Source organism: Phaseolus vulgaris, chromosome 11 (genome assembly GCF_000499845.2).
Source record: "Phaseolus vulgaris cultivar G19833 chromosome 11, P. vulgaris v2.0, whole genome shotgun sequence".
NCBI classification, from domain to species: domain Eukaryota; kingdom Viridiplantae; phylum Streptophyta; class Magnoliopsida; order Fabales; family Fabaceae; genus Phaseolus; species Phaseolus vulgaris.
In genome coordinates this window covers 13996480-14020021 of record NC_023749.2, presented here as the reverse complement: position 1 = coordinate 14020021, position 23542 = coordinate 13996480, and the positions used below count along the sequence as shown (strand labels likewise).

The 23542-nt window shown below is 37.4% G+C and overlaps 1 protein-coding gene across 1 annotated transcript; it reads right to left on the bottom strand.

Annotated features, from left to right (window-relative positions):
* Positions 1–21735: 21735 nt before the first annotated feature.
* LOC137827581 (transcription factor MYB63-like) lies at positions 21736–23238 on the bottom strand. Its single transcript, XM_068633784.1, has 3 exons — positions 23053–23238; positions 22719–22848; positions 21736–22326 (listed from the first exon to the last, which is right to left on the bottom strand). The coding sequence occupies exons 1-3, from the start codon at positions 23183–23185 to the stop codon at positions 21885–21887; spliced, it is 705 nt and encodes a 234-aa protein (XP_068489885.1). The 5' UTR covers positions 23186–23238; the 3' UTR covers positions 21736–21884.
* Positions 23239–23542: the final 304 nt, after the last annotated feature.

The window sequence follows — 23542 nt, the reverse complement described above, 5'->3', positions numbered from 1 at the left end:
GCTCGACGGCGAGGAGGTCTTTTAACTTGCCTCTACATTGCCCCAGGAGTTACATCTTCTCGCTCCCAGAAACACGGAGGACTTTTTCTCTTTCTCGCCTGCACTCGCTCGACGGCGAGGAGGTCTTTTAACTTGCCTCTACATTGCCCCAGGAGTTACATCTTCTCGCTCCCAGAAACACGGAGGACTTTTTCTCTTTCTCGCCTGCACTCGCTCGACGGCGAGGAGGTCTTTTACTTGCCTCAGGACGCGCGAGGGCGTTGAGGTCTTTCATCTGGTGCCTCCGATCGCCGAAAGACGATGAGGACTTTAAAACTTAACTGGTGCCTCTAATCGCCGAAAAACGATGAGGACTTAAAACTTAACTGGTGCCTCCAATCGCCGAAAAACGATGAGGACTTAAAACTTTTTAGAAAGCACGCGATATATCTTTTCTTGCCTTAAATCATGTACAAATGACAAGGTCTTTCTTCAAAACTTTTGAAAATAGCACACATGCGATCTGAAAACACCTTATACTTCGAAAACTCTTCTTTTATTGGGTGGCCTCATTAAAAACCCTCCTTAGGAAAAAAAGAGTGCCCCCTTGAAACTGTTTTAACAGAGACATTGTAATATAACATTTGTGTTTGTCTTTACTTACAAAGCTCTTAACTATAGTACAACTTCAGGTGTGTGGCGTTCCAGGTGCGAGGGATCGCTCCTCCTTCCAGCGTCTCTAAGCGGTAGGCCCCGTTCCCGAGCGCCTCGGTTATTCTGAACGGTCCAGTCCACTTGGGTGACAATTTATTCTCCATCTCGTACTGGTGGGCCTTCCTCATCACCAGATCGCCCTCTCTAAACTGCCTTGGCATCACCTTAGAGTTGTACCTTCGTTCGATCCTTCTCTTCACAGCTTCAGCTTTCAACCTTGCCTCTTCCCTGACCTCATCCAGCAGATCCAAGTTCAGCCTTCTCTCTTCATTCGAATCTTCCTCTACGAAGTTCTGGAATCTCGGCGAGCTCTCCTGGATCTCCACTGGAATCATGGCGTCACACCCATAGACCAAGCTAAACGGGGTCTCATGGGTTCCTGACTGCTCGGTGGTGTGGTACGCCTAGACTATACGGGGCACCTCCTCAGCCCAACTTCCCTTGGCTTTCTCAAGCCTTCTCTTCAAACCTCTCAACAACACCCGATTAGCTGATTCCACCTGGCCATTTGTTTGAGGGTGCTCGACGGATGCAAACACTTGTTGAATTCCAACCCCTTCACAAAGTTTCTTCAACAGGTGGCTTGCAAACTGTGTCCCATTATCTGACACCAGGCGTTTAGGCACTCCAAACCGGCACACGAGGTTCTTCCATACAAAACCTTCGATCTTGTGTGCGGTGATCTGGGCCACTGGTTCTGCTTCAATCCACTTGGTGAAATACTCAATCGCCACCACCAAGTACTTCATTTGCCTGATCGCCAGCGGGAAAGGTCCCAGGATGTCGATTCCCCAAGTATGAAACGGCCAAGGGCTATAGATCGACTTCAACTCCTCGGGAGGTGCCTTATGCCAATCGGCGTGCTGCTGGCATTGTTTACAGCATTGGGCATATTTCTTGCAATCTTCTCTCATGGATGGCCAATAGTAGCCTGCACGGAGAGTCCACGCGGCCAGAGCTCGACCCCCGACGTGGCTTCCGCATATACCTTCGTGGAGCTCTGCCATGATTCTCGTGCACTTCTCGCCGTGTATACATTCCAGGAGCGGGTGAGTGAACCCAAACCTGTACAGATCGCCATCAATCAATGTGTACTTGCTGGAATTTTTCTTTACCTTCCTAGCTTCTGTTGGATCCAGCGGGAGGAGGCCATCTGCCAAGCACCGCTTGTACTGTGTTATCCAAGTGTCTGGCTCATGGGCGGCGCAGACCTGCATCACGTCCACCTTCTCTCCTCGACATGCTCTAACTCTCGGCGATCTCAGAGTTTCTTGCGTCAAGGACTTATGGCTTCTCGCTGCTCTCTCCGTCGACTTGCTTATCTGAAGGACCAGGTGATCTGCTACAAATGCCCTCGGCGTCTTCAGAGTTTCTTGAATCACCGTCCTCTGCCTACCCCCCTTGCCTGAGCTGGCGAGCTTAGCAAGCAAGTCAGCTCGGGCATTCTGCTCTCGGGGCACATGTACTCCTTCAAAAGAGGCAAAGGAACTCTTCAATTCCTGCACATACGCCAAGTAAGCCGCCATTTGTGGATCTTTAGCCTGGAACTCGCCTGTTACTTGCCCTGTGACTAGCAGCGAGTCACTCTTAGCCATCAGCACCCTAGCTCCCATCTCCTTGGCCAGCAGAATCCCGGCGATCAGCGCCTCATACTCTGCTTGATTGTTGCTGGCTTTGAAGGCAAATCTCAAAGACTGTTCAATCAGCACGCCGTTGGGTCCTTCCAATATAACTCCGGCACCGCTGCCCTGTTGGTTCGACGATCCATCCACCGAAAGCACCCAACGGAAATCGTCTCCCTCAACCCGCGTCGCCTCCGATGAGAGCTCAACCACAAAATCTGCAAAGATTTGCCCCTTGATCGGGCCTCGGGGCTCGTATTTAATGTCAAACTCTGACAACTCCACTGCCCACTTCACCATTCTTCCCGCAACGTCAGGTTTCTTCAAGACCTTCTGGATGGGCAGGTCAGTCATCACCAGTATTGTGAAACTGTGGAAGTAGTGGCGCAACCTCCTCGCCGAAAACACCACAGCTAGCGCAGCCTTTTCCAGGGCCTGATATCTCGTTTCTGGGCCCTGCAACACCTTGCTCACGAAATAAATAGGCTTCTGAGCCTGATCTTGATCCTGGGCGAGCACCGCACTCACCGCCCTCTCAGTCACAGCGAAGTACAACCTGAGAGGGATTCCCGCCAGTGGTTTGCACAGAACCGGCGGGCTCGCCAGATACTCCTTCAGCTTGACGAAAGCTTCCTCGCACTCTTTCGTCCAAGCAAACTTATTATTGCGCCGCAGACATTGGAAATAGGGATGCCCCTTTTCTCCGCTAGCTGACACGAAGCGAGATAGGGCTGCCATCCGACCTGTTAGCTGCTGGACTTCTTTCACCGTAGCCGGGCTTCTCATCGCCAAGATGGCGGCACACTTGTCTGGGTTAGCTTCTATCCCCCTTTCAGTCAAGAGAAAACCCAAAAATTTTCCAGCCTCCACGCCGAAAATGCATTTCTCCGGGTTGAGCTTTAACTTGAACTTGGCGATCGTCGTGAACAATTCTTCCAAGTCTGCAACGTGCTTGCTCTTTTCCTGCGAGGTCACGACCATGTCATCGACGTAAGCTTGCACGTTCCTTCCCAGCATCGGTGCAAGTACTCGATCCATCAACCTCTGGTACGTGGCCCCCGCGTTCTTCAGCCCAAACGGCATCACCTTATAGCAGTAGCACGACCTCTCCGTCATGAAGGCTGTTTTTTCTTCATCCATGGGATGCATCTTGATCTGATTATAGCCCGAGAAGGCATCCAGGAAACTCAGCAGCTTGCACCCTGCGGCACTATCAACCAGGGCATCAATGCTTGGTAAAGGATACGAATCCTTTGGGCAAGCTTTGTTCAGATCGGTGAAATCGACGCACATGCGCCATTTCCCGTTACTCTTCTTCACCAGTACGACATTTGCCAACCATTCAGGGTACTGGACTTCCCTGATGTGGCCTGCAGCGAGGAGTTTCTGTGTTTCGTCCTTGATCGCCTGCCTCCTCTCCTCATTGAATTTTCTTCTCCTTTGTCGCACCGGTTTCACCATGTTGTCCATCGCCAGATGATGGCACAAGAAATCGGGATCGATCCCGGGCATGTCTGAAGCGGACCATGCAAACGCATCCAGATGCCGCTCAATCACCTTGGCGATCTGGTCCTGGAGATCGACCTCCAGAGATCTTCCGAGCTTGAAGATTTTCCCTCCGATCTCCTTCTCGAGCCACTGCTCGATAGGTTTGGGCCTGGATTCTCTGGCGATCACCGCCCTGGCGATTCCCTGTTCCCTTGCTTCCTCGGGGCGATTCCGCGCCTCTTCCTCCTCCAGGCCAGCATTCCTCTCCCCTAGCTCAGCGTCTACCATCTCTACATCCCTTCCGGCGGCCTCCTCGGTTACCGGCGGTCTGGGCTTCACACCGGGAGGTGGGGTGGTTGTTACATAACTCACTGATCTTTTGTTTTTCAGGCTATTCTCATAGCACCTTTTCGCCTCTTTCTGATCAGACTTTATCGTGAGCACCACCCCTTCCATGGACGGCATCTTCACCTTCATGTGCCGAGTCGACGGAATGGCACCTATCCTGTTAAGAGTGGGCCTTCCCAACAGGATGTTATACGCTGAGGGGGCGTTTACGATGAGGTACTTGATTTTCTCCGTCCTCGACCCAGCCTCATCTGTAAACGTGGTTCTCAGCTCAATGTACCCCCTGACCTCCACCTGGTCGCCAGCGAACCCATATAAGCACCCTCCATAGGGCCTTAGCTGGTCAAGGGGCAATTCCAGCTGCGTGAACGTCGGCCAGAACATCACGTCTGCCGAGCTTCCTTGGTCCACCAGAACTCTGTGGACCTTCCTCCCTGCTGTGACCAACGAAATGACTATGGGATCGTTGTCATGAGGCACAACGTCCCGAAGATCCTGCTTCGTGAACGTAATGTCCACTTCCGGCGAGTGATCTTCAAACATGTCCACTGTCATCACCGATCGCGCATACTTTTTCCTCTGCGATGCGGTGCATCCACCACCTGAGAAACCCCCTGCAATGGTGTGGATCTCCCCGTGGATAGGCATCTCGTTTTGCTGGGCTTCTCCACCTGCTGGCTGGGAACTCGACGCTCCCCCGGTCCTCCTGTCCAGCAGATAGTCATTTAGGAACCCGCTCTTAACCAGATCGTCGAGCTGGTATCCTAAAGACAAGCACGAGTCCAGGTTGTGGCCAAAACACTGGTGGAACTCGCACCAGGCGTCCGGCTTTGACCCCAGCACCTTGTCGCCCACCTTCTCAGGCGCTTTCAACCTAGCAGATATGTTAGGGATAGCGATCAGGTCTGCTAGTCCCATGACAAACTTGTGCTTAGGCGGGCGATTGTACTCCCGGCGTGCTGGTTGTTGGCGCGCTGGTTGTTAGCGCGCTTGGCTTCTTCCCTTATTTCTCCTGTCGTAAGGGTAGCGAGTCCTTTGGTCTTTTCTGGCCGCCGTCGCCGTTTCCAGCACCCTCTGTGGCTGGATCCTGGTCTGTGCGCATGGCCTGGTGGGAACCACGCTGCCTCTCTTCTCGGCGACTTCACTCTCGTCGGCGATGTGGGCCACCGCAAGTCGCCTGACTTCAGCAAACGTCGCTGGATGAGCCCTGATCAAGGCCTCGCAGAATGGCCCTGGCTGCACGCCCTTCTTGAAGGCATAGACCAGCATTTCTTCATCCTTGGCCGGCGATCTGACCATCTGCGCTCCGAAGCGATTGAGGTAGTCTCTGAGGGACTCCCCATGGTACTGCCTTATATCAAACAGATCATAGGACACCCTGGGCGGTGCCTTATTCACAATGTACTGCTCGACAAAGATTTTCGAGAACTGTTGAAAATTGGTTATGTGGCCGTTAGGCAGACTCACAAACCACTCCATCGCCGTTCCCTGGAGCGTACTTACGAACATCTTGCAGTAGACGGCGTCTGACCCTCCCGACAGCATCATCTGCGTGTGGAACGTGGTCAGATGAGCCTCCGGATCCTCCACGCCGGTAAAGACAGCCTTAACCGGAACCACGCTCGTGGGAATTGGCGTGTCGGTAATCGCCTGAACGAAAGGCATTGGGAAAACACGAGGTGGCGTCGATGGTGCCACCTCTTCAACAGAAGTACGTCCTTGCTGCTCCTGAAGAGCTCGACGCAGCTCCTCAGTCACCTTGCTGAGTTCCTCGTTCCTGGCGCGAGAGGCGACCAGGTCCTCATGTATCCTCGCCTGCTCTACGCGCGAGGCTTCCACAGTTTCCTGCAACGAGCGCATCATCTCTGCCATCTGCGCCATGGTCATGGCGGCGTCGCCTTCAGCAGCGACAGGCGCCACGGGACTGGAACGATTGCTTCTCATTTTTCTCATTAACTTCAGCGAACCACAGGAATGCAGCGAACAACACTTCAACCACGATCGAATCAGCGATCAATCAGAGGAAATAGCGCGAAACTTGCGCAAGAAAATCCAAGAACACCGTAAGCCTTCAACGAAAACCGCAACTTCACCAGAAACCAACGTTTCCCCGCGAACAACCAAACAAACGAAAGAACTCGAACTTCCACCGAACAGATTACGCGTAAACAGCAGAAAACCTTACTCCACCGATCGAAAAGCCAAATGAACGGTTAAAAACGCAGATTCACCGAACGAAACTCAAAGAAACTGCGAACGACGGTTGCACCAGCTCACAGCCACGCTGAAAACCTCGAAAACCTCCAAACTCGCGCTGTGGATGGGAGCAAGTTTTACACGGCCCCACGGTGGGCGCCTGATGATCCTGCCTGTTGACCGGAACGCTGGAGAATGCCTCGTCAAAGGATCGACGTGCGCACCGCTTCCCACCTTCGTTCCTCCCCGGGATCTACTTCAAGAACCTGCAAAGAAACGATACGGCGCCATTGCGGCCGATCGCACTCCAACGCTCAAGTCAGTGACGGTATCACCAAAAACTAAGAACAAGAACCGTGCAAATCCTCTTTCACAATCAGCTCTATCACTCGCAAGCGTAAAGTGTATGAACTGAACGTGCGTACCTCAGAAAGTTTGTTAAGAACTTTTATATACCTGGTGGTTTTCTCTCTCCTGGCAGTTACAGACTTGGACACGTGGCTTGCATCCAACTGTACACGTGCCATCATCTGGAGGCTCCCTGACTTGGCGCCGCTTCTGCTCTCATTTTGGCTAAGTTACTTATGCATGGTACTGCCCAGTGCATAGCTAACTTAGGAGTGCGATCTCTACTGGAACTGGCGAGTTAGGGCCTTCATACACCTTCCCTGTGGTCTCGCCGGCCGCCTTCATAATCTGCTTCTCCTTCATCTTCGGCGATGTGCTCGTTCTGGCGATCTCCGACCGCTTGGTCGCCTGGGCCTACATCTGGCAACTTCATCTTCAACCTGGCGATCGCCCATTCTGGTAAGCTGGAAATCGGAACACGCCAGCTTAACAACTGGCGACTACGCGAGCCCCCCGACTTCCTTCCCTTCTGCCAACCTGGCGCCTTGTCAACACGCCTACACTGTAGCAGGATGCCACGTCATCACACCCGACCATCAGGGCGGTACAGTAACCATTTACTCACGGGGCGCCTATACTCGAGTGGTTGCACTGACACCGAGCTAGGTTGACTTTACCTGTGTTGTGCTTAAACATATCAACAAACAGATCAATTCCACAGAGCGCCTATGCTCGTACTTATACTGAGCTAGGTCAACTTATCATGTGCCAATTCAGATAAATCAACAAAGTTAAATGCATCATCTTCCAAGAACAGATTTATCACACATTGTTCAAAGAGAAAGCATTAAGCACGAATATCTTAGCTGAAATACAACTTAAGGTTTGCCACATTCCACGCTCAAGGAATGGCCTTAACTGGTCAGCCTTGGCTTCTTCATTCACTGATTGGAGGGCTTCTCCACAATTTGTTGTATGGTCATCTCTTCGCTCATAGTGTGTGCGGGTCTCATGTTCGTGGTTTCTGGAAGCCCCCCTTGACTATCTGTGATTTGAGGGCTGGAACTAGGTTGGAAACTGCAACTGGAACTGAAAACTTGTGTGGTGGAACCAATGTTTATTTCGGCCCCACGGTGGGCGCCAGATGTTCTGGCCGGTTGACCTGGGTCGTCTTTATGCGTGGCTTGTTCTAACAAGCTAGGGCACCTTCGTTCTGCCTCGTCCACGAGTAGGATAGTGTTTACAGTTTCCCATGATAATAACATCTACGGTCATCATTTTTTATATAATAAAAATAATTAATATAATTAAAAAATTACATAATAACTATTATCACAATAAAAATAAAATTGTAATAAAATATGTAAAAAAATAGAATACTTTTTTTATTAACTGTATACTTATATAATAAAATTTTAATCTTATTATCCGTAGTTTCTCGTATTACGAATATGTAAAAAAAGAACAGTTAAAAAACGAATATGTTGGACAGTCAAATAAACCAGTAGATTACTTAATTAAACTATCTATTTGTTTTGAGTAGAAGAGTTTATGGACATAATTATACACATTTGAAAAGGAAAATCCTTAGAACAGATCACAGTCGACATATATTCTAAACATAAAAAACAAAAAGTCTTTCATGAAATTAGGAGGAAAAAAAACAGCTAATTATACATTATCACGTGCTACATTATCGCATGCTGTGGCGCATGTAATGACGTTTGTGTGCTGACGTCCATATCTTTTTCATTGCTTTTGCACTAACGTTTTACATTTGGTGGCGGAAGAATAAGTGGCCAAAATGATATGAGTTCCCTCATTCATGAGATGGGATGGGTTTACATTTTGTATCCGTTAATTTATATTGGTTTGGCATTATCGATCAATCACATTGGTCATAACTAAGGCGGAGCGGTCCATTGTTCAATTCCTTCTTTTTTATTTTTAATATTTTGAAGATGTATTTTATGTTTTAAGAATAAAATTGATAGTGGTTAATATTTTATATAAAATATTATTTACATTAATTTTTTTATACATTAATTTTTTTATACATTATTTTATTTATTAAAATATTATTTATATTTATATTTATTTTATTTTGTTAGGTATTAAATTTCTTTTATTAGAATATTAAAATTTTATTTTATTTTATTATTCTTTGTTGTATTTTTATTGTCCAAGAAGTGATATCAACTTTTATAATCAATTAAATAGATCTAAAACAAAAAATAATTAAAAAAAAATTAAAAGTGGTGGGTCAGCCTATTGGCCCACCAACCTGCTCTATGACGAGACAAATTACTATTTTTAGTCTGCACAACTTTGTTGTCTCACTTTTTGTGGGCCAACGATGGATCAGATCAAAATGGGTCAACTGGTATGTTTTACCACCCAGTGGGTGTAACCAAACTAGGAAAATGGAAATATAATAAAGAAGAAGAAAAGAATATCAACGTATATTTGTCCTGAGAGCAATAGTAAGAGAGCAAGAAGAAAGAAACCAAAAAGAAAAGAAAAAAGAACATCAACGTATTTTGTTATTTTCTTGATACACCCTAAGCTATTCCTAATAAAACTTATGTTTGAACGTTATTAAAAAAAAATATTTAAATAATGGTTAAAAATAATTTATAACAAAAATTTTAGAATTGCTAAAATTCAAATTATATGATAATAATTGTAATCCTTATTGTTTTGTTGACATACAATAATAATAGTTATAAAAATGAATTGTCATTGTTTTGTTGACATAATAAAATAAATTACATTGATGAAATTACACGGATGATGTTGTTGACAACATCTTTCTTCTTCTTCACACAGAGGCGTGACAACAATAAAACAATTGCGAAAATACAAATATTCTTTTTTTTTTATGGAGGCATATAAGTTCTTCTTCTCGTGAACATAACCATTCTTTTCTTCTTCTCGTGGAGACACACTAGCGACAACATTATAAAATAATAACATGGCAGTGATAACGATAACGACAACAATAATGAACAACCTTTTTTTTTCTTCTTCTTCTTTCAGAGGCACAATGAAAATAATGAGTGGGGGTGATACATAAGATCGTAGAGCTTCAAAATTGTATAGGAAGAATAACCAACAGGAAAGAGTGGAAGAAAAAGGATTGAACATGACTTTCAATGAGGATTATTTACATAATCAGAAACTATCGTTTAAAAGACTTCATAGATGACTATATTTACACTAGTGAAATTTGTTGGTTAACATAAATACTAACGAAAGCTATAATAAATGTTAAGATAATATATATATATATATATATATATATATATATATATATTAAAATCCTCCTGAAGTTATGAATGAATATTAGACATACTTAACTTGAAACATAAAAATAGAAAAATATTACTCAACAAAACCTTAGTATCAATGTTATGTAAAAGTAATATAAAGTAATTTTAGAAGGCCAACTATTGCACTTTCTCACGAACTATGTGGTAATTAATTTTTTTATGTTTTGTTTTCTCTTAAAAAAAAAGATTTACAGTAATGTGTAAGGTAGATTTGTTGTCTCAGTAAATACATTGATGAAAATTATATGAAATTTAGTAAGCATATAATTAAGTCATTACAACTATCAAATGACAGTGCAAGAGCCTTATACTCAACTTTCGATGAACTTCTAGAAACAATAGCTTGCTTCCTAGACTTCCAAAAGATCATAGCACAATCAACACTCAAATAGATGGAAAAAGTAGTAATAGATCTTCTATTGTCTATATACCGACCCAATTGAAATCACTAAAACCCATTAGATGTATCTCAGAATAATGTGTTAACTATAGTGGATGGATTTGATGTAATCAAAGTTCAACCTTGAAATCTACAAAGTTGTAGATATGTGTGTAGGCAGATTTTGCTATATTTCTTTCACTAAGTATTATGATTCAAGACCTCCAAGAAAACTTTTTAAAAATGTGTTATGTTTTTAAATCAGTTGATTCAGGTTTTAACCGGTTAAAATCACTTACGTTGAAGCCTTGTGTCTTTAGTAAAGTATTGTAACAGGTTGACTTTTCGTATCAAATGATTGAAAACATTAAAGTCTTTTTAATGATTTAAAATTCAATTGTTTTCAGTATTAACCTTTAAGACTTCAATAGTAAAGGTTTTTATATTTTCTGTTTAATGAAATCATTTGAAAACTATATGAAGGTTTTTTTTGAACCTTTTAAAAGTAACAAATTTTATATCAGAAAATAGATTTGAAATTCCTGGAGAATATTTTTATTCTTGAATCATTTTTATGTGAGAAAAAGCTTTTCACGAGTTTGTAATTCATTGAATTAATTCTCTATAATAATCTCAGGTGATTTCGTTTCATACTTTCTTGTAATATGTTCTTAGAAAGATCCAAACAGGGTTTCTAATTTTTTTGCTTTGTTTGTAAGAGTTTGTCTTTCTTGAAGGGTTCAAGAAAAAAAGCTCTTGTGTGTAATTCTTGTAATCTTTGAATTTGTGTTTAGTGAATTTTGAGTGGTGTACTAAGGATTTGATGTAACTCTTGGTTAAAAGTGAACATATAAAAGTTCTCTTTGTGAATCTCTCTATTTCTATCCTTTTACTATATTATTGTGTTTTGGTTTCTGGGTAGTAATTCAATCGGTTAATTAAACATAACAACTGGTTTATATTCTATTCTTATGTTTGCTTATCTTTTTACAATCGATTGAACATTGATTCAGTTAGTTGATTTTTGTGAAATTTTCAAATGACTTCAACAATTATGAAAATTGTGAAATCTTTTAAAAGTAATATACCCCCATATATTCTAAAAATTGACATCAGGAGCTAAGTACTTGTATTTTACTCAAGTTATTGTCCTAAAAAATCTTTTTGAAAATGACTGAAAAACTACCTTTTGGGGAAGAGGCCTTAGTAACTTTTTACGACAAGTGCACCGCGTTGTCAGAAGTAATAATGTGTCCTTAAGGACGAATATCGAACCCACAAGGAACAGTTGAATAATTAAGTAAAATATTCACTAAATATAAAGCAAAATATAAAAGTTTGAAGGAATTTGTTGTGATGATAATGATTAACAAGAAATCATTTATGACAATGACAATAAAAGTTTGATTAGTCTTGATAATATTGTGCCCTTAGATTGATATTCATGCCCGTATAAAAATATTTATATCGATTTCCCACATATAAAATTATTAAGATGCTTCCTAAATATCGATTCCTCGCATATTTATAAAAAAAACTTAGAATTCAGATCACATGTTAATAACAATTAATATTTCAAGTCTATTCCTAACACTAAAATATGTTAAGTATTATTGTTTAGGTCAGAACCCTAAAAATACTTTCCAGTCAGATTTAAGATCCTTGATTAAGAATTAGAAGCAAAACAATAATACCAATAATCAATTAAGAACAAAATATTATATTCAGATATCACCTCAATACATAAGAGTTTGAACCCAATCCTAAAAGGTAGAATTTGCCACACATATGCTAACATCTTATATTCTCCCAATTGGGTTACAAGTCACTCAATGGTGTTTTCCTCTCAATCTTGCACACTAGGGTTGTTCCTCAAGCCTCCTATTTAACCTATTTTTCTCGGGCTTAAGTGACTTCTCGCTTGGGCACTAATGGGCTCACTTGGAGAGTAAAACGTAAAAAGGCCAACGTTACTGGCGTTATCTCGCTCAAGCGAGATTCTACTCGCTTGAGCTAGATCTACTGGGGGATCTTGGCTTTTTGGGTAGCTTTGGTGAATGTTGATGCATTTCAACTTTCTATTTTTAGCTTTGTATATTTTTCTTTTGCCCAATTATCTCCATTCTTCCCTAGAATCCCGAAATTAACACAAATTTGGGAATAAATCGTTCTTATTTAAATTAAAATCACAAAATGTGTAAAAAGGTATAATTTCATAAATTAGGGGTGGTTTTATACTTATTTTATCAAGTAATACTCATAAGTGCCTATATATAAAATATTGCTGAAATTTGACACTTATCATGCCTTTATAAACAAACCACCACTATTATGTGGAATGAACTATGAATTCCGGAAAGATAGAATGAAAACTTTTGTTTAATCAATTGATAGAGGAATTTGGGATGCGATTGTAAATAGAACTTTCATCCCTAAACATGAAGTGGAAGAATTGACTGTTGAAAAACCTTGGGTTTAGTGGATTGAATCAGAGGGAAAGAAAACTCAATATGATTGTATTGCCAAAAATATTATAACCTCTGCTTTAAGTTTTAATGAGTTTTTTCAGAGTCTCTCAATGTTCATCAACAAAGAAAATGTGGGACTTTCTAAAGGTAACTCATGAGGGAACATCTAATGTTAAGAGGGCAAGAAAGCATGCCTTGATCTAAGAATATGAGTTCTTCAGGATGCTAAGAGGTAAGACCATTGCAGAAGTACAAAAAATATATACTCATATAGTAAACCACCTTATTAGTCTTTGAAAAACCTTTGATAAAGAAGAGCTCATCATCAAGATTCTGAAATGCCTTGATAGAACATGGCAACCAAAGGTTACAACAATATTAGAGTCAAAGGATCTTACTACTCTGACCACTGCTTCACTGTTTGGCAAACTCAAAGAACCCGAGATAGAATTGAATTGGTTGAATATGCAAGAAATTGGAGAAAAAAAAAATCAAAGGAAGAACTCTAAAGTCTGCAATTTAGAAAAATGAAGTAGATTCAAGTGATTTCAGTTATACTAAGACATTAAATTTGATAACCAAGAAATGTAGTAAGTTCTTGAAAAATAAAGGTAAGGACCATGTTCAATCATAAAAAAGGTATAACATTGAGAAACCAACTAATTATAATAATTTTAACTATACCTGTTTTGGATGTGGAATGCAAGGACATATCAAGATTGAATGTTCCAATGCTACAAACAGAGACAAAGGCTATGACACAAAATTTGAGAAAGGAGGAAAAGGGAGAAGAGGTTACATAGTTTAGCAAGATAAAGAAAACCATGAGGAGGTAACATGTTGGCCCTGTCAAACAACATGTTGAAAGGTTTAAACAACTAGCTGAAAAACAAAATTAAAACCTTAGAGGAAGAGTTGTGTAACTCTAGAACCTGATTTTGAAAAGTTGGAAATTATTTACAACAACTCTTCTTGTAATGATATTAGAGCTTGTGAAAATTGAGAAGCTCTTCAACAGAAAGTTCTGTTGAATATCTTATAAAAACATTAAGCTAGTTTTTTAAAGGAGAAGCAAATCTCAAGGTTGTTCTTGGTTCTCAAAACTGTGTTTTTGGAAAAGTTGACATTAGTTACAATGCTAATGTAAAAAATAAATCCTTTGTAAGATTTTTTGAAAAAAGACATCCACTGTGAGAACCTTCAACAACCTGTTTTTATTGTTTGAAGAAGGGTCATACTGTTAGAAAGTGTAGAATTAGAAAGTTTGATTTACAAAAAAGGGCTTGTTAAATGGACACCTAAAAGTATCATTAACACCGTTGGACCCAAATTAATAAGGAGACCAAATCTTTCTCCTTAATTGTCTATTGTAGGAATCTATGATAGCCAAGAAACACCTCTGGTATTTGGACAATGGCTGCTCAAATCACATGACAGGAGACAATAACAAATTTATAAAGTTGCATCTTAAGCATGAAAGTCATGTTGACATAGGCACAATAGGTGACAAAAATAAATTTTGATCAATGAAGTGGTGTACGTAAAAGGTTTAAAGCACAACCTTCTAAGTATAAGCCAACTGTGCGACAAGGGTTATCAAATCATCTTCAAACCCAATACATGTGAAACCAACTTTCCTAACTCACAAGGAGTATTGTTGATTGGTAAAAGAATCAACAATGTTTACTTGTTTGATATTTCTGATTTTGCATTTGATATAGATTTCCTCTTAACCAAACATAAAGAATCATGGTTATGGCACAAGAGGATAGTTTACATACATATGCATCATTTAAACAAGTTGATTTCAAAAGAATTGGTTGATGGTCTGTCTAAACTCAAGTTTGAGAAAGACTATATTTATGAAGCATGTCAAAAGTGAAACCAAGTAAAAAACTCTTTTAAACTGAAAAATGTTGTTTCAACAACTAGACCCCTTGAACTAATTCAATGGATTTATTTGGTCTTTTAAGAACCATGAGTTTTGGAGGAAATTACTATACTTTTGTAATTGTTGATGATTTCTCAAGATTTATATGGATATTATTTATGGGATCCAAGAGTGATACATCATCGGGCAAATAGATACGAAAGTCTCTACTTAAAATTCTCTTACTAATTTATGTGAACATATGGCATTTGTTTCTCAAATAGAACCTAAAACCATATGTGAAGCTCTTCATTATGAAAACTGGGTTGTTGCCATGCATGATGAACTAAATCAATTTAATCGCAATGATGTGGTTTCTTGTGCCTAAATTTGATAATGTGAATGTTATTGGAACAAAATGGGTGTTTAGAAATAAATTAGATGAATCTGGTATGATCACTAGAAACAAAGCTAGATTGATTGCTAAGGGGTATAATCAAGGAAAATGTATAGATTATGATGAAACCTATGCACCTATTACTAGACTACAAGTTGTGAGATTATTGCTTGTATGAGTGACTTCAAACTTTTTCAGATGGATGTAAAAAGTGCATTTCTCAATGGATTTATAAATGAAGAGGTCTATGTTTCTCAACCCCTGGGCTTTGCATATCAGAAATATCTATAACATGTCTTCACGCTCAAAAAGGCACTTTATGGATTGAAACAGGTCTCGAGATAGTGGTATGAGAGGCTTAATAATTTTCTCTTATCTCATGACTATGTGAGAAAAAAATGATAAGAATCTTTTTATTAAAAAGTCTAAATCAGCTATCATTTTGTTCAAATCTATGTTGACGATATCAAGAAACTATTACATGAATGTTGACTTAGCTGGAAAAGTTGTTGATCGAACCAAATTCAAAGGGCTAAATGGATCATTATTGTGCCTCACTGCAAGCAGACTTGATATTATGTTTGTTGATGCTTGTGTGTAAGATTTCAATCCAATCCCAAAGAATCACATTTTACAACTGCCAAGAGAATGTTGAAGTATCTCAAAGGGACAACCTATGTTGATTTATGGTATCCCTCTTACTCTCCTATAAATCTTATTGGATATTCTTATTCAAATTTTGTAGGATGCAAACTAGATAGGAAGAGTACTAGTGGGACATGTCATCCTCTTGGTTCAAGCCTTATATCTTACCATAGCAAGAAACAAACATGTGTAGCTATTTCTACTACAAAAGCTTAATATATTGTTGTTGGCAGCTACTGTGCTAAAATCTTATGGATTTAGCAACAACTAGAAGACTTTGGATTAAAGCTGAGCAATGTGCTGTTATTATGTGATAATACAAGTGCAATTAATCTTACCAAGAATCAGATACAACACTCAAGGACCAAACACATTGAGATCAGACATCACTTCATCAGAGATCATGTAAGTAATGGTGATTGAGAAATTCAATTTGTTGAAACAGAAAAACAACTAGTTGATATTCTTAGAAAACCTCTTTCAAACGACATGAATTGGGTATTCTTGATTATAGAAATTTATCTTAAAATTGAAAATTCCCTTAATTTCTTATTTTTTTTAATCTATTCAAAATCCATCTCAATGAGTTGTTTTTACTACTATTTCAAATCCTGCATAACTGTCATCTCTGCCTGCTTTGAAAAGTGCTTTATCTAGTCAAACATGAAATATTTGTGGCAATAAATATGTTGTTTTCCAATAAAAACTATTTGATTTGGGCAAAAACGTGTTGATTCCCTTTGATTTCAATAAAATTTAGTCAAATTAGTTTTAAATTTAAAACTGACATTTACAGTTTCCAAAATTGTTACATGTTGAACTTTGACGAAACTGCCTACCTAACCCCTTTTATTGCCTTTAATTCGTGAATATATTATGCTTGTTTCAATTAAATCAAACACAACACAGATTTAACATATAGTTTCTTTTATGCTATACTTGAAAAACCCTGCAGAAATTACTTCCTCTGCTAAACCAAAACGAAAAAAGGCAAGGGATTCGAAGGGCATTACAAGGGTTGGTCATCTAGAGACTTGGTTCTCGGGTGATAATTAACAGATTGAAGTTTTCCTTTATGAGATGAGCAGTAAAATAATCAACACTCCCAATATCTTATCATTCAAGTTGTTGAAAAAGCAAGACTTAAAGGAAGTGAGCAAAACACTTAAGCAACAAAAACTACAATGATTTCTTGAGATGAATGGAGACATTGTCCCTGATCTTGTAAAAGTCTTCTACACTAACCTTACATTTGAAAAAGAAAACGTCGCCTCTCATGTCAAAGGAGTTGACATTAAAATCACACCTGTTATGTGGATTGTAGTGACTGGATTGAAATATTCAGGAGCCAAAGTGGGAAAGGGGAATATTAGTGCTATTGCAATACTATGTAAGGTGTCTCAGAAATCCAGATGCTCCAATCAAAGGTCTTCATGTTGGTGCACTCAATCTGGAAGAAAATGTTCTAGCCTTCATCATAGCGTGGACACCCAGGGGGAGTAATCGTGTTCCTCTAACTAAAGAAGATCTCGTGCTAGTGTACTGCATCATGAAAGAGATAAAATTTAATTGGATTTATGTATTCAAGGAACACATGCTCAAATCCATCAAGCTAAGTGACTATAAATTTCGATATCTAATTTTTATTTCTAAATTTCTGCGATATTTTTTGGAGATAAGCTTGAAGAAGAACTAACTGAAACAATCAAGGCATCACATGAGATCAATAATGGATCACTAGTGAAGATGGGGTTTGTAAAAGTGAATGGCAAGTGGGTAAGCAAGGATGATGATAATCCTATAGCTGGATCAAGTCATGGTACAGGTGCAAGTGGAACAAATGGATATGCTTATGACTCCAACACTCAAGCCTTGATACCATATGAGCCTCTTGTCGAAAGAGGTGAACCTTTTTGAAAGGATTATGGTGAACAAGCTTGACTACATTTCTGCAACACAAAAGGAACATTATGAGAGTGCTAAAGCAAGGTTTGAACATTTTGATCAATAGATTGAAGCAACGAAATAGCAACTGTCTTATCTTTATAATCGTGATGATTAATTTTCATTTTCTACTTTGTTGTTTTTAGTCTCATCATTTGGTCTATTTGTTGAAGAAAAATGGGGGAGAAAATAATATTTTTGTTTGAAAAATATTATGGAATATGTTTTATATTTTGAACTAAGATGATTATCTGCATATACTTGTTTGGAATGCTTGGATATTTCCTTATTTGGAAGGACTTCAATATTTTTGCAAAATCTACACAACACCAGTGTTTTGTCTTCATCAAATAGGCGGAGATTGTTGACTAAAGTGGATGAATTTGATGTGATCAAAGCTCAACTTTGAAGTATGCAAAGCTGTAGATATGTGTGTAGGTAGATTTTGCTGTATTTTTTTCACTAAGTATTGATTCAAGACCTCCAAAGAAACATTTTAAAATTTATTATGTTTTTAAATCAATTGATTCAGGTTTTAATTGGTTAAAATCACTTAAGTTGAAGTCTCGTGTCTTTAGTAAAACATTTTAACATGTTGATTTTTCGTATCAACTGACTGAAAATACCAAAGTCTTTTTAATGATTTAAAAGTCAATTTTTTTTTTCAGTGTGACCTTAAGACTTTAATATTAAAGGTTTTATCCTTTTTTTACTTAATGAAATAAACCAATTGTTTCAATAAATAAACCTAGTGTTTTTGTTGATTTCCTTTGTTAAATATAAATAGTCAATTATTTCAGTAAATCAATTAAATGTTTTAACATAAATCTATTATGTTTTTTCAAACTGGTTCTAATTTTCTTAACTGCTTTCTATAAACTTACAAACTGTTTTTGAAATAATTTGAAAACTATATAAGCGTGTTTCTTGAACCTTTTAAAAGTAACAAATTTTACATCAGAAAATAGATTGAAAAAAGTATTTTGAAATTCCTAGAGAATACTTTAATTCTTGAATCATTCTGTTGTGAGAAGAAACTTTTTTTGAGTTTGTAATTCGTTGTATTCATTCTTTGTAATAATCTTAGGTAATTTCGTTTCATACTTTTTTGTAATTTGTTATTGGGAAGATCCATATAGGGTTTTTGTTTTTTTCGTTGTGTTTGTAAGAGTTTCTCTTTCTTGAAGGGTTCTAGAAACAAAGCTCTTGTGTGTAATTCTTGTAATATTTGATTATGCGTTTAGTGAATTCTCAGTGGTGTACTGAGGACTGGATATAGCTCTTTATTAAGAGTGAACCAATATAAGTTCTCTGTGTGAATCTCTCTAACTCTATCCTTTTACTATATTACTATTTTCTGGTCTCTGGGTAGCAATTCAATCAGTTAACTAAACATAACAAATGGTTTGTATTATATTTTTATGTTTGCTTCTCTTTTTACAATCGATTGAACAGTGATTTTAGTTAGTTAATCTTTGGGATATTTTCAATTTGACTTAAACAATTGTGAAAATTGCAAAAGTGTTTTAAAAACAATTCACCCCCTCTTGTTTATTGGCCATATATTCTAACATTATGTTGGCACAACTTGTGGATATGCAAAAGTAGGTTGATAAAGCTTAAGATATTTGAATGTTAGGAATAAATTTGAAATTTTACTTGTTTTATACCATTTGTACGTAATCATAAGAGATTTTTATAAATATGCGAGCAATCGATATTTAAGACACATTCTTAATAATTTTGTATGCGAAGAATTGTATGAATGATTTTTATATGTGCATCAATGTCAATCAAGAAGGAATGTTATGTGTTTTTATTTATTGAAATACAAATGAGTGACAAGGATGAACCCCAATCCCAATTTTTCCAATTGAGTCATCCAAATCATTTACTTTGTTTTATTTAATTTCTTACAAATTCACGATACAACTAACCTTTTAAACAAACTTTTACACATCTTTTCATATTTAGTGAATATTATACTTGAGATTTTAGAAATGTTCCTTTTGGGTTTGATATCCATTCTTAGGGACAAATTAATACTTTTGACTTGGTACACTTGCCATAAAATAGTCATCATAGGAGAAGTCATTCCCTAGAAACGTTGGTGGCTTTGTGAGAGATGTTCCCTCAATACTGACTACCCTTCCCTTAGAGTTATATGGATCTTTCCTCAAGACGTAGGGAGACACTCAAACCTTTAGGTTGACCTCTCATACCAACTATGAAAATAGATCAAAACATTAGAAAAAAGGAGGGTTGAATTGTTGCTTAAAATTTTTTCATTTTTTACACAAATCTTTGTCTAATGAACATGAACTGACTGTATACTTAACAAAAGCATTGTCAAGTAATTTTATGAAGAGATTGCGTCTAATGAGAAACATTACGCTACTTCAAGTTTGATAAATGAACTGTGTAACTTTTTTTCCTGAACTTGTTTTCACAAACCTCTCCTTTTAAGACTAGTTACAGTTAAATAACATGTAATGTAAAAAAATGAGAGAGAAAAGACTTATTTTAGATGTTTTTATATTAGTATGTCTATAAACAATAGACTATGTCTAGTTCTCAATCAAGTGATTGAGTTTCACTAAGTAAACTAACATTGTGAAGATACAAGATATTATTATTTGGACCTCAACCACTCCAAGCTAAAATTGAGTATTATTTGGTTTGTGATCACTCATGGCTAAACATAAAGTATTATTTGGAATACATTTACTCTTGACTAAACATAGAATATTATTTAGAATGTAACCATTATTGGCTAAGATTGAGTTTTCTTTAGAATGCAATGACTCTGGCTAAAGACCAAGTATAACATTCAAAGCTAAGAAATAGCAAAGCTAAGAAATAGCATTCATTAGAACCCAACCACTGTTGGCTAGAAACAAAATATTATTTGGAACATAACTACTCTTGGCTAAACACATTGTTGTTTGGAACCCAACCACTTATGGCTAAACACAAAGTATTATTTGGAACACAATCATTCCTTACTAAGGGTAAGAATTCTTTGGAATGCAGTCACTACTAGCTAGACACAAAATATTATTTGGAATATAACCACTACCGACTAAACATAAAGTATTATTTGAAACATAGACACTCTTAGACCAAAATATTTACAAAGAAAGTTATCTAAAACATCACTAGACTTTTTTTAAAAAAAAAAGGATTATGTCTTATGAAGCATACACCATTTGCTTCACCCTTTCAGGTTTCTCTTAAACACTAGTTAATTTTTAAACATAATTCACTTCATAAAAGGGTTACTATAATTCTAGTTTATGAAATACATTATACATATGAACAATTCATTTTAAATCATATACAAATTCTTAAAAGGTTATTCTTGCATATATATACAAAAGAAAAAACATTAACACTGTCACTTCTATAAGTATTATAATAATAATATTATAATTAAAATTAAAATAATTATAATATAACTAAATCTAATCAAAATGTATACATTTTCTAAAAGAAAGTAAGATTTTTAAAAAAATGAATTTTTTAAATATAAATCTCTTAATAAAGTAGATTTTCCTTTTTTTTTATATTGAAATAATTATTAAATATATATTAATAAATAAGAAAAAAATTAATATTAATATTGAGACACTCTCCAAAAAATTATTAATATTTCCATAAGAGAAATTTAAAGTAAACTTCATTATTGATAATAGAAAACAAAATAAAATTTAAGATTAAGAGTAAGTTATTTTATATAATAATAATAATAATAATAATGATAATAATAATAATAAGGATAATAGGAAAGATGGAGTGGATTGGGTATTATAATAATACCCCCATCCTCCTTATCTTGATGATAAAATCGAGGTATCCATTTCTAAATAAAATAAAAAGTATTTATTCTATTTATTACAAATATTTTTGTGAATACTCATAAGTACAATCATACTTTATCCTAATCAACTTATACCATTTTATATATATATTAATTACATTGTCGTAACACTCTTGTGACGGTTAGTATCACAAATATATTAGGATCACATATAATTAACACACACTTATGCAGAAATTAAACCAAAGTCAATCCACTTAATTATTTGTGGTCGCAATGTTCTTTCTCATATACTATAACAATTTGAAAATGGGACGCAATCTCTAACAATTTTCTAAAACAAATATGCGCCATCGAAGTTTGGAAGTAACAGTGCCATTCCTTTACCACTCCAAATCTCATCTTTAAAAGTATCAAGACTATCTTCTACGAGGAATGGCTCAGACCAAAAATCGCCGCTGAATTCTTTGTGTGATACTAACGGAGGAACACCATCTTCTTCAGCATTGGTGGTAGCCAAATAGTTGTCTCTGGCCAATGAACTTTCTAAAATATGAGGGAAGATATCACCACTATTGGCACCTAGGTTTTCAGATTTTTCGTATTCAAAACTCTCATCTAAATTTCCTTGAAAACTATAGTTATCACTTGGCTTTGACTTCAACTCAGATGGTGTCATTTCATTGCTCTTCAAGCTCTTTTTTAGGTGGCTATGCCAATAGTTCTTTACCTCATTGTCGGTTCTTCCAGGAAGTTTTTCAGCAATCAAGGACCATCTATAAAGTCAACACTATATATTAAAATTCTATAAAGATGCATATCATCCAAAGATTAAGTTTACAATGAGTTCTATCTTACTTAGCTTCCAAAGTTCAAGTTGAATCACAGGTAGGAAGAAACAACAAAAGATAAAATCAAACATAGGAAGTTTAATCAAGTGTGAAAAAAATGGAGACATGTTCTGATTCTTTGATACTTTTCAATTCGATTAGACAGAACTCACCCTATCCGTGTGTAACACTGATGGTATAATCAACTAATGAATGAAATAAACTTAGAATGATTTTTTGGTCAGAAATGTGGAATTTCTATCAAAATCGGGAATATGCATGGATTCTGAACCCAGAATAGAAACTTTGAATGAATTCTCAAAACTGCTACTACATACCTATTTCCAAATTCTTGGTGTAATTTGATGATTGTTTCTTCTTCCTCTGTGGTGTAGTTCCCGTGTTTTAGATTTGGTCTCAAGTAATTCAACCAACGAAGTCTGCAACTTTTCCCACACCTTGCTAAACCTGCAACAAAAGTATACAAAGCAACGCTGAAACCTCATCAGAAGGTTATAGCATTATAATCACCAATTAACTACACAGTTCAAGAGTAATGAATAATGAAAATTAAGCCCATATATTTTGTCTATTGATTTCAATAATGAAAATGAAACTGAAAATAACCAGTATAAACTAAGCATTGATCATCATCATCTTACAAAATAATACCTGCAAACTTGGGGAGTTGACGCCAATTTGAGTGACCATATATCTGAACATAAGCTCTTAACTTATCATCTTCTTCTCTACTCCATGCACCTTTCTTCAATCCATTTTTGTCATAGGAAGGAGTTCTTACCATCTCTCAATTAAAGATTAGGCTTTAGAATTTCTTCAAATCCTAGAAAACTAATTAAGCACTCACAACTCAAATAACAGTCTCCAGTTTCTTTGGGAATTATATATAGACTAAAACGCGTTTCATCTAATAGTTCCCGAAATTAAACAACCCTAAAATAAATAAAAAAATGGACCAAACCCAATCTAGGTCTGCGCATTAATTTACTAGTTGTTTACCATCATTTTTTTTTCTCTCCAAAGGGAGCTTGTTTGTCTATTTCCTGATGTCATTGCGAAATTAATTATAATGTTAAAATAGATGTGAATGCAGCCAAGGGATTGATTTTAATGTTGGATAATCATGTGTTGTGTGTAAATA

Bases quoted from the DNA above. Each gene is read 5' to 3' on its own strand.
- LOC137827581 (XM_068633784.1), bottom strand. From the start codon at position 23,185: ATGGTAAGAACTCCTTCCTATGACAAAAATGGATTGAAGAAAGGTGCA. The intron at 22,849-23,052 runs GTATTATTTTGT...CTTTTGTTGCAG, and splicing joins TCAACTCCCCAAGTTTGCAG to GTTTAGCAAGGTGTGGGAAA. The intron at 22,327-22,718 runs GTATGTAGTAGC...TTGACTTTATAG, and splicing joins CACCAAGAATTTGGAAATAG to ATGGTCCTTGATTGCTGAAA.